Source organism: Leptinotarsa decemlineata, unplaced genomic scaffold (assembly GCF_025532065.1).
Source record: "Leptinotarsa decemlineata unplaced genomic scaffold, Ldec_3_MD MMD2_tig00000576_RagTag_RagTag, whole genome shotgun sequence".
Lineage (NCBI taxonomy): Eukaryota > Metazoa > Arthropoda > Insecta > Coleoptera > Chrysomelidae > Leptinotarsa > Leptinotarsa decemlineata.
In genome coordinates, this window is record NW_027412551.1 from 9,463,518 (window position 1) to 9,481,679 (window position 18,162).

At 33.6% G+C, this 18,162-nt stretch overlaps 1 protein-coding gene across 7 annotated transcripts in view; it reads left to right on the forward strand.

Moving 5' to 3' along the window:
- Positions 1-14,690, forward strand: part of Rtnl1 (reticulon) — a 56,712-nt gene extending 42,022 nt beyond the window's left edge. For all 7 annotated transcript variants that reach the window (XM_023169884.2, XM_074174402.1, XM_023169886.2 and 4 more), the window contains 3 exons: positions 7,672-8,088; positions 8,178-8,283; positions 13,573-14,690. In XM_023169884.2, coding sequence (XP_023025652.2) covers positions 7,672-8,088; positions 8,178-8,283; positions 13,573-13,627 — 578 coding nt within the window. In that variant the 3' untranslated portion in view covers positions 13,628-14,690. The remainder of the gene's footprint in view (positions 1-7,671; positions 8,089-8,177; positions 8,284-13,572) is intronic.
- Positions 14,691-18,162: the final 3,472 nt, after the last annotated feature.

Below are 18,162 nucleotides of genomic sequence, written 5' to 3' on the forward strand. Positions count from 1 at the left end.
AATTAACGGACAAAATTTTCGAAACAATCCGATATAACTAAGCTGACAGTCACTATTCCAGAATGATTTTACCGTTTTAGGGCCATATCGGTTACTAATTAAAGAGGGATTGTTCCAGCGTATGCTATAATTTCTGTTATTGTTGTGTCACACGCACTCCCATTTAAAACAAATCGAGGATGGTACCTCCACTTAGAGGGTTTAAGATTTTGCAGTGGTTTTCAGATCAAAATTTATCTACCTCACTGAAAATCTTGACATGTTTTTGGATTTTTTTGGAAAAATATTTCCCTGGTAGTTCTGCCTTCAGTATTCGATTATCCACCCCGTATAGACTTTCTCACATTTCTGCGAATTACAGAATGGTAATTTTAAACCCAAAACTGTAAATATATATCCATTCTAGCTCACCAATAGAGAAGTCTTGAAGACGCCGACTTTCGATATGTTTATATCGCGATAGAAACCCATTTTGAGAAAGTCACTAGTTTTGAAATCATATTAAATTTGAGATGAGAAGTCGAGGCTTTCTCTAGGATTGTCATAATTTATTCAATCGTTCAATAATGTAGATTAAATCAGTGGAACTAGAAAGTAAAAAAGTATCGGTTATAAAATTTGCGTATCAGGTGATTCCTAATTGTAACCAAGTAATTATTTCGTTTGGCCTTGTTTAGATCTCTACCCACACGATGTTGTCTGTCCTTCATGGTTCTTGAACACAAAAAACTGGCGAAGTAACCTTAAGCCGATCTTTTCAGTGTCTGCGATATTGCTATACATATATGGGACACAAAGCAAAAGTTTTCGAATATGTCGATAATATAGGGTATTTTATCAAGCGCTTCCTATCTTTGAATTCAAATAAAACAAAGTGTCTGTGAGGGATATCATCGAAATTTTTAATTCGTTTCAAAGACATTGATATCATGGGTTTTTTGTTGGCTTGGAAGACCGCTGTGCTTTGTGGCTGATTCGCATCAGTGAAATGTATACTATACGTACCTGGAACAGACCCGCCTTGAGCGAAAAGTGAGGCAAATCGATTGTGTAGGCAACCTGCATATGTTACGGATATCTATCTCTTTCTATCTTATGGTGGTTAATGGAACTGAAACGCAACATTATGAATATATTTAAATTTTTTACGTTTATTTTGTCGAAAACGTATATTGGTTCTGAACAGTTGCTCAGGAAGGAAGTAATAATAGAAATAGTACAACAATCAAATAAAAATTCAACTGTTTTTCCACGGGGTTGGTAAATAAAATTAAAACAAAATTAGAATTTTTTTATTTAAAATTACAAAACATAACAATTTCGACTTATGCAGTTTCACCATTAAAGTGCGTACCATATGGGAAACTTTTTTCGAAAAGTTTCAATGAAGTTTAACTTCGGCACTTGTTTGTGCTTTGAATTTAACTTAGAATGATACGGCCAACTGCGACCCACTGACGTTCAGTGTTTGTCAAATTCAACTTTTTTTTTGAAAAAAATTGAAAAAGTGCATTTCTAGATCGAATTTAACAAAAAGCTACTTGAAAAAGTTGTGTCTACGGCAATTGTATATATCTCTATGCCAAATTTTATGCAACTAGGATAAAGTTAACGTTTTGCTTATTTTTGACAGATATCCCCTTTATTTTTAGTTCGGTTAATTGTCATCTATTCATGTATACATAACAAACTCATCATGGAGTTTAACTTTTTTGATAAATTTTCACTTATACGGACATTTTTAGAGAGAAATTAAAAATGTGCTATAAAAATTTTAACATGACTGGTGCAAAGTTTCAATCACTTGGCTATTTTCTTAAACAAACCTTTGATTTTTCAACTAAAAAAAATGCAAATAATTTCGATAGAACTATTATTATTATTATAAATTTTAAACAACAATAATATTAAAGAAAATACAAATGGGTACAAAAAATTACTTATTGATCTAGTTTCATTGCTGTTGAACGCATTTCAGTGGGAATTTTAACGTTGTTTTGTTGGATATACAAAATTACCAAAAATGACGTCATTCTCTTCTTAACGTGAACAGCCTATATAACTTATTTGCTTGAGTATGACAAAGACAGGTTATCGTAAATAATGCTATCTCTCTTTCAACTGCCCCTGACACACTTTCTGGTTTATAAACGGGTCGGGTCCGTTCCAGGTAGTATAGAGTTCACTGATTCGCATACACCTGCGACTTAAGAAAAACCTACAAGAAAAAGTCTAACACGGTCAAATCGAATGATTTCGGTGGCCAGTTCACATCACCTCCACGTGAGATGACTAGAATATCCAATATGGATATTCTGGACACCACATTCGTTGGTGTCCAGATTAACTAGTTCAGGCCAAAATTAGTTGACCTGGCCAACGTCATTTTCAAGTAAATATGTACTGATGACGCCGCCAGCTCAAAATCCACACCAAACAGTGACTTTTTTGGGATGTTTTGGACGCTCTTGGTGGGTTGATATCGCTCTAAATTCGACAATTTTGTTTGTTCATAGACCCTTTCATCCAGAAATGGGCCGCATCGCTGTCTATGGTCGTTTACCTTCAGTTCCTGGGTCTGTTGAATTTTGTACGGATGCAGGTCCAAGTCACGATTCAAAATTCGAAGAGTTGTGGTCTGCGAAAGGCCGAGTTCTTGCGAGCGACGCGAAATCGACTGCCTTTAATTCACCTGCACATTCTCACAAACAGCGGCAGATCGTGCGTTTCGTTAGTTTGATCGTTTACTAAATCAGTGGTCTCAAATTTATCCAAAACATTGCGAATAGTCCCGTGGGTAGAATTATGGCGACCGTAAAATGGGCGAAACGCGCGGTACGCTGCCCGAGCACAGCACCCATTATGGGGAATGTTCCTCCTGACGAAAATCAAGTAGTTATCATAAAAGAGCTCTAAAACAACGCATATTTAACTCATTTCAACATTTTTCTTTAAAAAATTATTTAAATACTTCAAAAAGAGGAATGAAATAATGCATTCAACATTTAAAGGGATTCGTTTCTATTCCACCATTTGGCAACATCGGTTATAGCTAATAAAGGACAATGAATCTGTTACCTGTATGAGACAAACAAAGATGACATATTTAAGAGGCGTGCTGTTCTGTTTACTTATGTTCCGAGTTCAGAGACATTCTGTGACATTTTGTGCACCTAACCTATCTTCCTCTATATAAATAGATAACAAAACAACTGTTGTTTGTGTGGCTTGTGGGGGTTGTATTGAACTATAATATATATTTTGCGTTAATTGTTGATTTATAAAGATACTTTTCCTTTTTTAAAGTAGAATATCTAGGTGCGTATAAATTATTTCAACTTGATATAGGCACTGTTGCCAATATGTGATGTGAATTAGAAACAAATCCCTTTAAAAATTAAAACCCAACATTTGAAACATCAATTTGAATACTTTTCGAAGTGAATTTGAAAAACTCGTAAATCAAACTCAACTTTATTTTGTTCAAACTTGCATTTGCCGTAATAACCCAAATTGAGGAACATTCCCCATTGTATTATTTGCACGTGTTGTTGAATGCCTTTTCCATCCATGTTGAATTGGAAAAACGGACTGAATGAATGACAACTAATTTGACAGACGACAGCTTCAACAAGATGGCCGTTATCAATTCGGAAGTGCCTGTTGGAAGACCCTATACCATAAAAAATCTATTTCTGGCTCGCAAACTCAATATCATTAAGAAGACAAAGGACCATGGTTTACTGAAATAGCTATCAGCCATTTTACTATCTTGATTGCTTTACCTTCATCTGTTGTTGACCTATTTTTACGGCAAGCGAATATGTTGGTAAAGCGAAACTTTCATTTGAACATTTTTGGCACATCGTATCTCCGAGAATTACGCAACAATGGTGAATAAATAGTTGTGTAGGAGGAAATGTAAACGATCGATCAAATATTTTGCATTTACTACAAAATTTCATTTTCCCAACCGAGAAAATATCCAAAGTGTCAACTGGGAAAACTTGAAAGCTAGTTTTTTTTTTATTACTTTTGATTGATATATTATTCGACCAAAAAGAAATAAATTCTATACAAGGTGTTTCAAATTCGATCCTCACCGCTGGGATCTCGGAAGCTATGAGAGACACGAAGATGGTTAAATTGGGAGAAAGTTGCGCATTTATCTGAATAGCATATGCCGTTGAGAAAGTTCTGAAATTCCGAGTATATCCGGAGATATCCGGAAGAAACAGAAATTTCGGAAAATGTTTTTTTTCTGGCTTTATTTTTTGAAGGGTTCGAAAATAAATTGCACTTTCACATTGTCAGTTTTGCCCTGCTACATAATGGTGTTTTCAGATTTGCTATCCGACGTTTCGTCTTCCGGCCACCATCATCAACTTTATTTTTTCTTATAGGCGCTACATTGGATTCTTTCTCTTCTGAATAGAACCAGATTTTACCTTTTCAATGATGTATGATGAGTTATCATTCTTCAAAAAATTGGAGATATTGAAAAAAATTAATTCGTATCATAATAGGCTTTGACTTTGATGTTTCTAAATTTGACTTTCAATTTGTTACACTCAATGGCATTTTGTTATTGTACAAGTCATTGAATTTTTGGCAAAAAATGGCTCTCACGAATGAAGAAAAAAGAGATATGATACAAATTTATTACAAATACGATAGAAACAGTAGGACATCGGAAATGTATTTACACTTGTATCCCGAAAGACGACAACCACATCGAACTATATCCAAGTTATTGGATCAAAATCTTACCGAGTTTGGTTCACTTGAAAAGCCGAGGAAAAAGTACTGAGACAGAATAGACCAGAACTTTTGTTCTGTTTGTTTGTTGTTGTTTGTAAGAACTATATAAGTGTTTTTCACAGATGATGAAATACGAAGTCATGATAACGACTAGTACGAGGGGTAGGTACTGTTATATTTCGGGAATAGCAAATAATAACAAAGAATTTTTAGTGAAAATGGCTTAATTGTTTTTTCGAAATATTCCCCTTGATGATCAATACGCTTTTGCATTCGTTCAAACCATCGATCAAAGCAGTATCTCCATTCTTCTTGAGACACCTCTAAAACATGGTTTTTGAACGTTGACCACGCAGTTTGCTTTTGATATTCGGGAACAGAAAGAAGTCATTGGGTGCCAGGTCAGAACTGTACGGAGGATGAGTCATCAATTTGATGTTTCGACTGCTCAGAAACTCACCTGTGTAACGAGATGTCTGATATCTCGCATTGTCATGATAATATGAAAATAATAATATTCAATCATATTATTCAGCTACCTATTTGTCAGTTGTTTACTAACCTCAAAAACTATTTTAAAGTTTATGTATTTTGAAAAACGCTTCATTGTGAGACTTTCACAGAACAGATTAACAAATCCGCAACACGTGTTTCGCTGCACAGTAGCTTTTCAAGCGTGTTCACTAACAAAATGAATTATACATACATTGTGATTTATATATACTTTTTAAAATATTACTACCTACCTAGAAACTAATAATATTCTTGGAACTAATTAATGACAGTTATACCTGAGTTTAACGAACATTTATACCTGAGTTTAATGCCTAGGTCAACTAATTATCTTACAATAAAGTGTGAATGTGATGACATTCTATGATAATGTATTTTGAAAAACAAGTATCGGCAAACTCTATCTTATATTTTAAATTTAATAAATATAACAGTCTGTTTAATAAATATAATAAAATATATTTGATAAATACAAAACAAAGTCACCTTCACAAGAAACAGAACACTCTACGCCTATGCAGATAAGGACTCTTGATAATGAAGAAACCGAATTACTAGTTATGGCATTTTAAGGACGCAAATATAATAGACCTGCGAAGTGTTGATCAGTTTACCGATGTTTCAAAGTATTTAACGAACTGGTTCACCTATTCGCTCGTGCATCCTATCGATATGCAGAAGCTATCTTGTTACGGGGGGCAAATTTTATCGAATCATCTTACTTTTCAATTATTTACAACGCCGATGCATAGACAATAAAAATGGCCGACCCCGGTAAGAATTTACTTCCAACATTTAACATTGTTGCCGTTAGCTCTCAGTTCAATTTGTATATGAGTTACCTTCAATTGAAAATTATGCTTTATCGCCATACAAAGAACTGAGTTTATCGGCTCGTTCTTGTTGAGATAATCCACGTCGAAAGTTGTGAAAAATAATCCAACGTAAATCTTCTCTTGAAATTTCCATTTTTTGGTCAAACTGATTTTCTAAACAAAACAAATATCACTTGAACATCAAAATATTGTGAGTATGTTTATGCTGAAAAATGTCAATTTTCATTATGGTGTTGCCACATTTTACCTATTGGCATTAGTGTTACTAGTTTCCGAAATGTAAATAGTCCCCCATCATCGTATTGCTACGTTTTTACCCGTGGGTTGGGCAATAATTCACTAAACTGAATAATTCAAACTCAAATTCACTTTGAATACACAAATACTTGAACTAAAACTTCAACTATTATTTGAATGTCTATCGCCATACTAGATCACTTCACGTACCACACTGTAACGTCCACTTGACTGTGTCGATATGCTCGCAGCTAGCGTTTAAATATCGTAATCGAATGACGTATAAATTTTTCCGAAGTTCTGTCGAAATCGATAGCTGCTTCTCGAATGGCGGGGAATCATCGTACATTCGCGCACTCTTAACTACGTCACCATTGGTTTATGGCTACCAGTGACAGCCGACGTTATTTTCTTTCGGGCATGATTTACAACAATATAGACTTTAACCTATAATTGTTGCTCTATACCCATTTATTATATATGTATTGGATGGGTTGAAAAGTTCGTAGGCTAACACACATGGCGGTACTAGTATTGAATCCATATGATTTTTAGTTAACCCTAACCTTCAAAAGACACGTGTACAAATGTCACAGCTGTGGAATTATTAGTTTGTGGGATAGAACACTTTCAGTGAAGAAAATTTTGTTAGCTTCAAGAAAATGGATAAAAAGGAATTTCGTGTGTTAGTAAGGTATTGCTTATTGGCGAAAGAAATAGTGTTGAAGCAAAGACTTGTTTTGATAAACATTATTCAGACTTTTTAAACCAAGTGAAATGAGCACCGACGATTATGCAACGCATAATCCACCGTAAAAACACGATTTCATGCGTCAGTATGTGGCAATGGATGAAACATTGCCACATCATTTTATACTAGAATCAAAACGATCGTCATCTGAGTGGACTGTACTTGATGTACCGACTCCAGAACGTGCAAAGACACAACAGTCGACCGGCAAGGTTATGGTATCAGTATTGCGTATCGATTGAAGGAGTAAATCGTGGAAAAACGCCCCCATTTCGAGAAAAAAACTGTTTCATCAAGAAAATGCACCGTGTCACAAATCAATGAGAACAATGACAAAATTGCACGAATTGGACTTCAAATTGTATCCGCATCCACTGTATTCTCCGGATCTGCCCCCCAGCTACTTTTTTATGTTCTCAGAGAATGCTCGCTGGAAAGAAATTTAGCGACGATGTAAATCGTCGAAAAACGGTACCGAAAAATTGAACTATATTGAATATTTTTTTATGTAACCCTACAAGTTTTTCAGTCCAACTGTTATATCAGAATATAACACAATGTTTTTTTTTTCAGTGGAAAGTTTAATCTACTGGCGCGACCCTAAAAAATCTGGACCCGTCTTCGGAGGAGTTCTTTTAGTCCTCTTATCTCTCACCTACTTCTCCCTCATCAGCGTGGTGGCATACCTTTCGCTCTTAGCTCTGAGCCTAACCATAGCGTTCAGGATCTACAAGAATGTAGTGCAGGCAGTACAAAAAACCGGAGATGGACATCCATTCAAGGACTTTTTGGAGATGGATATGTCTCTGCCCCAGGACAAGGTTAAGGAAATCTCTGAGGTGATCGTTGCCCATGTGAATGCTGCCGTCGTTGAACTCCGTAGGTTGTTCTTGGTCGAAGATCTCGTAGATTCCATCAAGTTTGGAGTTTTGCTGTGGACGCTCACGTACTTGGGAGCTTGGTTCAATGGAATGACCTTGATTATTATCGGTGAGTATTTGAGAATTGAATATAAAAGTTTATAACATACTGGAACTGGATGCAGCTTTATTAATTTTTGATCCTTTTTTTTTTTTTAGCATGGGTCGCACTTTTCTCACTTCCAAAAGTTTACGAAACGAATAAAACTCAAATTGATGCCAATTTGGAAATCGTGAGGACTAAATTAGCGGAAATCACAACCAAGTAAGTTTTATATTTATTTTATTTATTTACATACATGTTATATATTCACTACGATTCAACATACATATTCGTATTTTCTTATGATTCTAATAATGAAAACATATAAAACAAGAATGTTCGAATAATTTGACAAAGTGGAATAAATTTTATTTAGACCTACACATATACAATGGATTCTTTTTATAATGCCCCCCAACTTTTATTTTTCAAACGGGTCAACTCAAAAAATTGAAATTTGGGATAATAATAATAATAATAATAGCCTTTATTGTCCAACAGTTTCCCATTTACAGGACAATATTAAAGAATAACAAAACATAAAATGGTGTGTATGAGTAAATTAATAATAATATTTAGTAGATTAAACAATAATTAAAATAACATATAAAAAATTAACGAAATATCGATATAACAATGCTGTTTAATTTTTCATCACCGAGATGAGTTCCTTGATGGAACACGAATGAATGTCAATTCGATTGCTAATTTTATTGAATTCACTACACATTATATAAAGTGGAGATTTCAATTGCATATTTGTTCTTATTCTTGGAAGTTTGAAAGTTGCATGATTTCGAGAAAAATATGAAGGAACATTGATATTAATCAGGCTGAGCAGACTGGGAGAGTCAATAAGGCCATTCAAGATTTTATACAAAAATATAACAAATGCACAATTTCTTCTGCACTCTAAGCTGTCAATATTGACCCTCGTGCATAATTCCTCATTGTTTGTTCCCCTTTCAGGATATGTACCATCTATTTTGAAGATGAGAAATTTCAAAAATCTTTTTTGAACGCCCTCAATGGCTGCTTTATGACACTCGTAAAAAGGGGACCAGACAATACTAGCATATTCAAGTTTTGATCGTACATTAGAAAAATACAGTAGTTTCAATGCTTTGATGTTGGTGAAATTTCTACAATTTCTCATTATGAAACCGTATGTCTTCAGGGCTTGGGAGACTTTTAAGGTTGTGTTTTCTATGAAATTCAACTCTTTGTCAAAAATAACACCTAAATCCTTGATTGTGGTACATCGTTCCAGTTGAGTATTCTCAACCTTGTAAGTATAGTGTATTGATGCAATTTTTCTAGTATAACTCAGAACTTTGCATTTTCTAACGTTAAGACATAACTTGTTAATATTGCACCAATTTTGAATATAATCCAATTGTTTCTGCAGATTTAAGCAGACATTCGTATCATTCACAATAGAAAAATCTTCAAATCATCAGCAAAGCACAACCTTTCACATATTAAATTCTTACATAGATCATTCACAAATATTAAAAATAGAAGTGGTCCCAAATTTGATCCTTGAGGAACGCCAGATGATGCTAGGTAAATGTCGGAATTGAATCCGTTATATGAAACATACTGCTTTCTGTTTGATAAATAAGATTCTATAAAATCTCTTGCATTTTCAGTAAAGCCAATTGCACTCAATTTATTTAATAGAATGGTGTGATCCACTCTGTCGAATGCTTTTGCAAAATCTGTATAGATGACATCTACTTGACTATGGTCATCTAGCGCCTCTGCGATATATTGAGTGATAAATATCAGATTTGACACTGTTGAGCGATTATTGACAAATCCATGCTGATTTTGAGATATCATATTTCGGATACAGAAATTAATGCATGAATACTTTATTTTGAAGTGTAATTGACAGATGAAACTTTCAAGATGGCGACTGGGCATCATCTGTAAAAAAAATTTAATGGAAAGGGGGTCTTGTGAGACACCATTTTGAAGCTCCTGACGAATACTTCACAACCCTAGAATATGAAGTCGATATCTTCACCTACTACAAAATTGCGAAACATTTAATAATTTCCTGAAGACAAACACATTAATATCGATATTTCTAGAAATATTCCTTTTTATCTGCCATATGGCAATTCCAACAACCCCATAAGGTTTGTTAAGTTATTTTTTGTTTATAAAAACGACAAAAAATGTCAGTACGACAATGAACATCATTGTTCAGTTAGAGTATTCTCATTTAGTTTTCGGTTTTACAGGAGTATTGGGAAACCATATTGTAGGATCTCTATTTATTGATCAAAATTTAACAGGGGAACTGTATTTGAATATGCTGGAAACTATGTTGACCCTCTCATCACTGAAATCGTCGAAGCGAATCCTAATGAATTCGATATGGATATTGTAATCCAACAAGATGGAGCACCACCACATTATTCCAGACAAGTAAGAAACTATTTGGATACTACTTTTCCCAGTCGTTGGATTGGCCATCGAGGTCCTACAAAATGGCCAACCCGCTCGCCAGAGTTGACACTTCGGACTTTTTTTATGGAGCTGTTTGAAAGCAAAAGGTGTACGAAACTGAACCTGCTTCAATATTGGATACACGGCAGAGAATAATAAATATTTGTAGATATTGAAGTAACTGTGTTCGAAAATGTTCAGCGTGAAATATCGGATAGGCTGTTCATATGTCAAGAAGTTCAAGGCAACCATTTCGAGCATTTTCTGAACTGACCTCAAGCTTATTACCTCATATTATGTAGTTAAATGTCAATGTATTCAGGCAATTATAAAAGTTCCGGCATTTTGTAGTAATTGAAGATATTGACATTATATTCTAGGGTTGTGGAGCATTTGTCAGGAGCTTCAAAAAGATGTGTCACAAGATCCCTTTTCCATTTAATTTTCTTCCCAGATGGCGCCCAGTCGCCATCTTGAAAATTTCATCTGTCAATTTCACTTCAAAATAAAGTATTCATGCATTTATTTCATTATCCCAAATTTCAATTTTTTGAGTTGACCCGTTCAAAAATTAAAAGGGGGGAGGGACATTAAAAGAAATGCACTGTATAAATAATTTTTATATAAGATCATGAATAGTCGACAGACTTATTCTGGTAAGAGACATTTAAACTGAGAAATCAGTAAACAAAGAAATGAAATTGGTTTTTCACAAAAAGAATATATTCTATTTATCCTAGTTTCTTTCCTGAAGTATAAATTCTTTTGATAAATTTTTGAATTTTACTATATTTTCACACTTTTTTATGTGATTAGGCAATATGAGGTTATAAATGGATGGATGTAGCCGTTACTACGTGGTAAGAGATCATAATGAAAAGAGAAATGGAAATTTCTATGTTTTTTACCACTTTTAATTGTAACTAACGTTACTGCAGTTTCGTCCTTAGTTTGAGACATTCTCAAACTAATACAATAAACTAACAATGATTCATTACATTCGCCAATATATATCATTCAGGTACTTGATTGAGTACCTGAATTTACAGTTCACAATGCAGATGTGTCAATTCAAAAACCGGAGAGTAAATCGATTTGATCATTTAAGAGGTTGCACCCGCAATGTTTATGCTTGTAAATTTCCAAGGATTCTAAATACTTGAGTTTGCAACCCTTCCTTGCATAGTGCAGAATTTCCGTATCGTTTAGATTCAGAAACTTGTGGTTGCATGCCAAGGAATGGTTTGAAAATGTCGAATAATTTTTTCCTAGTCTGTCTTAAGCTTAATCACTCCAGATTTTTCCAACTTGTCGACCTTATCTTAGGCATTGAAAAGGAAATGAGATAATCCGGCATGTGGTCTGAATGCTACTTCCACATTGTTTTTTCTGAAGAAACCTGCGATTATTTCTGTTCTTTTTCCAAAATATGTTAGCGTTACCCATTTTTTGATTTCTGGTTGTTTGACGTGAGGATATATTAATCTGTGCTTTGTTACAAGCATAAACATTGCGGGTGTAACCTGTTAAATATCAAATCGATTTACTCTCCGGTTTTTGAATTGACACATCTGCATTGTGAACTGTAAATTCAGGTACTCAATCAAGTACCTGAATGATATACATTGGCAAATGTAATGAATCATTGTCAGTTTATTGTATTAGTTTGAGAATGTCTCAAACTAAGGACGAAACTGCAGTAACGTTAGTTACAATTAAAAGTGGTAAAAAACAGAAATTTTAATTTCTCTTTTCAATATGAGGTTAGATTAAATTTTTCATTGATCACTGAATAAGCAATTTTAAGTCTATTATGAAATTTTCTTCTGAAGAAAATGTGTTTGTTATTGAATACAGTTGGTTAGTTGGAATGTCATATTGAAGACGATACAGTACTTTTAATGCATTCTTATAATCAATGAAAATTTTGAAGGTATTTTTACAGCATGATCCCCATTTATTCAATAAATATTTAATCCGGCCAAGAATATGTGAGAACAAAAAATTTTTTGCTATTTCTGGTTTCAGTTTTTGACATATGCGAAATAAGTTTGTCAATATGTGTATCCCATTTCAATTTATTGTCAACATGAACACCAAGGTACTTCATTTGCATAGTTTGTTTTATTTGTGTATTCTTTATAGAAATATTTATTGTAATATCTTGCTTATTTTTTTGATGAAACGTAATAAATTCAGTTTTATTTAGGTCAACTGAAAGAAAATTTGAGTGGAGTCATTTATCAAAAAGTTTCAGATCATCATTAATTGTATTTTCTAAAATAGTTGCCAACAAGAACTATATTTTTCAGACAACAAAACAGTTTCAAGTAAAATACACTGTCTTGTTAGAATATAACATGGTCTTCATCAAAATTATTTTCATTCTCCAAAATATATGTTATTTGTAGATCTATCATAGTCTCGGTAAGTCTCACCATCCAATGTTCCAACAACGAGATGAAAATGTAATCATTTTGCATGGGACCAAACATGCAAAATCTTGAGCATAGAACTCTCTCATCATATATGGATTATATCTGCCCAAAATCTACAATTATATCTGTTGACTAACCCGTTGAACGAAAATGTTGGTTCATGGATGAAACATAGGTTAGGATCTTCAAGAAGTCGTTCAGCCAGTATGTCGCAAAATTACAAATCACCCTTCAGCGCCATCGTCATGGAGTTTATTCCATTGGATACCAGTGTTAATTCTGAAAGGAAAATATTTTAGGTTTCCTCATTACTATTATCGAAAAGCCAGATAACACTTGAAACCACTGCTTCTTCATAAGTTGAAATGGTTTAGAATTCATTGTGGATATAGCATTTCAACATATCGAAACAGATGTAATATTGAAACCTATCAAACTGATAAATTCATGCTCAATGAATATGTTCTAGAAAAAAAGTGCTTCATGCATAACTTTTCATTACTTGTCTCTTAGATCTTTTTTTTGTTCATTACAGTTTATAAAAATAAGGTTGAGTTAGACTGTCAATAAGCTGTTTATTACCCTCGAATAATTTTTTATATAATATTTTCAGAATAAAGGCAGCTATTCCAATGGGAAAGAAATCAGAGGAGAAGAAGGAGCAGTAGATTTTCCACCTGCGTGACTAGTAGAAAATTCTCCCGAATTTCACAAACAATTTTATTTATTGTTTTTATTCCATCCTTAAGAAATTACTCTCAATTGTACTCGCGTAGTACAATTATTGTATATAAGCTGTTATTTTAATCATTGTATTTTATTCTTGTTCGCTGTTCGTTTTTTGTAATACATTGTATGTATATCAATGCAAAGATTCTTAAATTTTAACTAATTGGATGTATTACAGAAGATGTAGATGTAGATTTTGTGGTCCTGTTTAGTTTACTTCATTTCAAATGTTTAATTATCACGACAAATAATATTATTAATATGTAAGTCTTCATTTTAGTAACCGCAGATATTTTACCAACTTTATAATTTTGTGAAAAACACGTTTTATATGCTATTTCAAAGTATATATGCGGTTATATGTTGTAAATTTGATGCAATAGCGAAGCAAGCAAGCAATTCAAATGTGCAGAAATACAAAGAAAATCGTCTTTTTGCTATTTTTGCCAATAATTTTTCCAGTCTTGCAAATTTGGAAACTGTTTTGAACACGTTTTGTTTTAAATACTTGCTTGGTATCACTAATAAGCCCAGTTAACACAGACATCTGATGGAAATCCACTGGGTTTCCTATTCATGTCATATCCACCAACAGATATCCATTTCAAGTCCACTGAGGGATACCTCATGGATTTACAGTGTTGTGTGGGAGTAAGTTAGACTGAAGACAATTAATTTATTAGCAACACGAAAACTGTTTCCACGTTATTTCGAAACGTGAGAAAGCCGTACTAAGTATCTTATATGTATCTATTCACCATAAGAAGATCTAAGAATTATTAAGTACTCTAAATCTAAATAACGTAAATAAAATATCTATTGAATAATATTGACTTATAGTCGGCTAGTGTTATTGTCGTATATGTCTCAACTATATTTATAAGTTATCCTATCAAGAGATTTAAGTGTATGTGAAGGAATGAGAATATAATTCAGACTGTTGCATACTTTTATATAGCTTTGTATTTGCTTTGGAAATTAAAATTGTTTATATCTGCTTTACCACGTTGTTTCATTAAAAAAAATTCTTACTCATCAACAATAACAGTTTTTAGAAAATAAATGTTTCAAAATAAAATCTCGAAGTATTCATCTCTCACAACTACCTACATCGTAGGTTCTGGTGAATGCCTGCCGAAAAACAACTAATTCCCCGGCTAATGCCACGCTGGATACTGAATTATATCAGACAGATAAATATTTCGAAATTTTGTTTCAAAGTATTTATATTCTAGTACGCATATATCTCTCCTCGCTACAGTCTTCAGACACGGTTTATTCTCGGATTATTAGTACAAGGGACGTTTTTTTCCTGATTGGGACTTTGGTCACGGGATGGAGCTGTTACTAGTCAACAATCATTCTCTTAGACGAAGGTTTCATACATGCAGTTGAGCCGCTTTGAAACTGATCAAATTCTAGGTGCTGTTTGGGTCGGACCTTTCCTGCACTGATAAGAGGTGACACCTCGAAACTGGTCTGTAGGTGATCTACTCAAATAATTTCAACATGGTCCTGCTGCTGGATGAACGAGAAACATCTGCGAAACTAACCTCTGTGAGACAATCTTGTCAATGTCCAGCGTGGTGTTAACCGGGGAAGTAGTTGTTTTCCGGCAGGCATTTACCAGAACCTATGGTATAGGTAGCTGGAAGAGATGAATATTTCGATGTTTTATTTCGTTGATGGAGCCACTGGTAGACAGCCGTTTCAATTTGTTATGCATCAGCAGAAACGTGGATTCATTTTCCGATGACATTCAAGGAAAGTTTCCCAGATTTTGGCTACCGCAGTTGTCGGTTGATTGGTCAAACCACCAACGCCGGCATGAGATGATAACAGAATTATAGATCAATTAAGTCCAAAAGTACAATCACACAAATGTATCTCAATTTTCCATCTCAATACACAATGTATAAGAAATAAAATACTAGAAATTGATAGGTTTGTTAGTCAAAATGACAACTTGAAAATAGTTTGTATCACTGAGCATTGGTTAAATAATTATGAGAAATCTTATTATAATATAACTGGTTTTGAAATGGTAAGTTGTTTCTGCAGATCTTCTTTCAAAAATGGGGGTGCATGCATATTTGTTCATGAAACATTTGATTGTGTTGATCTACATAAAATTACTGAGCTGTCAAAAGAAAGAGTAAGTGAACTAGCAGCTTGTTATATAAAACAATTAGAATTAATAGTAATTGCAATTTATAGATCAACATTCTGCCAAAATGTTGATGAATTTCTACGAATTATGGTAAATGCTCTTGACATTGCTGAATCTTATAAGTCAAATTTTAAAAACCGAATACTTCTTGCGGGAGATTTTAATGTGAACTTCTTGGATGTAAATGATAACAATAGCAGCAAAGTAAAACAGTTATTCTCAACATATGGTCTAAATCAAGTTGTGTTTCTGAATACTAGATTTCAAAATAATAGAGGTAAATGTCTTGACAATATCTTTGCTAACTTCAATTATTCTGACGTCAATATAATCGATATTGGCTTGTCGGATCACTACGGTCAGCAAATGAATTATGTGTGTGATTATGATAAATCCCTAACACAATATATTAAAAGTAAAAACTATAGCAAAGGCAACATTGAAATGCTAATTAATTACCTGAAAGCTGAAAAGTGGCGGGACTCCTATAATGCAGTCTCGAGCGAGGATAAATATAATGCGTTTTATGAAACATTTTTATATTACTATAATATTTGCTTCATTGGTCCAAATAAAAAACGTAAAAATATTTCTAAAAAATGGGTTACAGCTGAAGTGACTGCTGCAAAAAACAGATTGCTCTTTCTGCACTCTTACTGTAAAAAATATCCATCTGATAATAATAAAGAAGCTTACAATGAGTACAAAAGAGTGTACAATCTTCTATTAATATCAGCTAAACAAGCTCATAATCAAAAATTCTTGGATGAATCAAATAATTATAACAAAGCTGTATGGCAAGTTATAAATCGTGAAGCTGGCAGAACCCAAAAAAAGGTTTATCCCAATGACATATCTGTAGACAGGTTAAACTCTTTTTTTGTAGAAAATGCTGACAGAATGATTCAGAAAATACCTAAATCCCCGATTGACTCTGAAACTTTACTCTCTAATATGAAACTTAATTCTGCACAGTCTCTATTCATTAAACCAGTCACTCCAGATGATGTGAGAGTAATAATAAACGGTCTTAAAAATAAAAAAACTGAAGATCTTGATGGTATAAATATTTTTATTATAAAAAAATGTGTATTATGGATTATTGATCCCCTGGCTGATATAATAAACTCCTGTATATCACAAGGTCACTTTCCTACTAAACTAAAAAAAGCTAAAATCACCCCTATTTATAAGAAAGGAGATCCATCTCAACCAATAAATTTCAGACAAATATCAATACTACCTTCGTTTTCAAAGATCTTTGAAATAGCAATCTATAGTAACTTAAACAGTTATCTTAATATGTTTAATACAATAATACCTCAACAGTTTGGATTCAGAAAAGGTGTTTCAACTTCTGATGCTATTCTTTCTTTAACCAAATTTATTGAAAATTGCTTTGAAAACAATCAACATTGTATAGGATTATTCACTGACTTATCAGCAGCATTTGATTGTGTTGATCACTCAACTTTATTGAGTAAACTCAATTATTATGGTATTCGGGGAAACACGCTTGACCTATTCTCCTCTTACTTATGCAACAGAACTCAGACTGTTGAATGTAATAATGTAAGAAGTAATCCCCTTGAAATAATGAGGGGCGTGCCTCAAGGATCAGTTTTGGGACCATTACTCTTCCTAATTTATATCAACGATATGACGTCTTCTATTACCTACCATAATACAGCAACAGTTCTCTTTGCTGACGATACTACAATCAGTGCTAGAATTGATAGACGGGAGGATCCCGAAATTGCCCTTGAGGCAATTATGAATCAAGCCAAAACATGGTTCTCTGCGAATGATCTCTTACTGAATGAAACAAAAACTGTAACTCTTAATTTTGATTCGAGAGCCTTAAACAACAGCTGTAATTATACTTCCACCAAATTTCTTGGTATTCTAATCGATAGTCACTTAAACTGGTCTGAACACATTTGTACTCTCTGTAACAAACTTGCTAAATGTGTATTTGCAATAAAAAAAATTCGAGAAGTAGTCAATCAAGATGCTGCTCTTACCACCTACTTTTCTCTGTTTCATTCTCTTCTTCGCTATGGTATATTAGCCTGGGGAAACTCAGCTCAATCACATTTAATGAGAGTATTTATCTTACAAAAATCTGCTGTACGAAAAATTGTCAAAGCAAATTGGGACTCGAGCTGTAAAGTAATATTCCCAGCTCTGAAGATCATGACTTTATATGCTGTCATTGTATATGAAAAATTACTATATGTCAGGAAACATATTAATGAGTATTCAGCTCATTCTGATGTTCACGCCCATGACACCAGGTCAAAG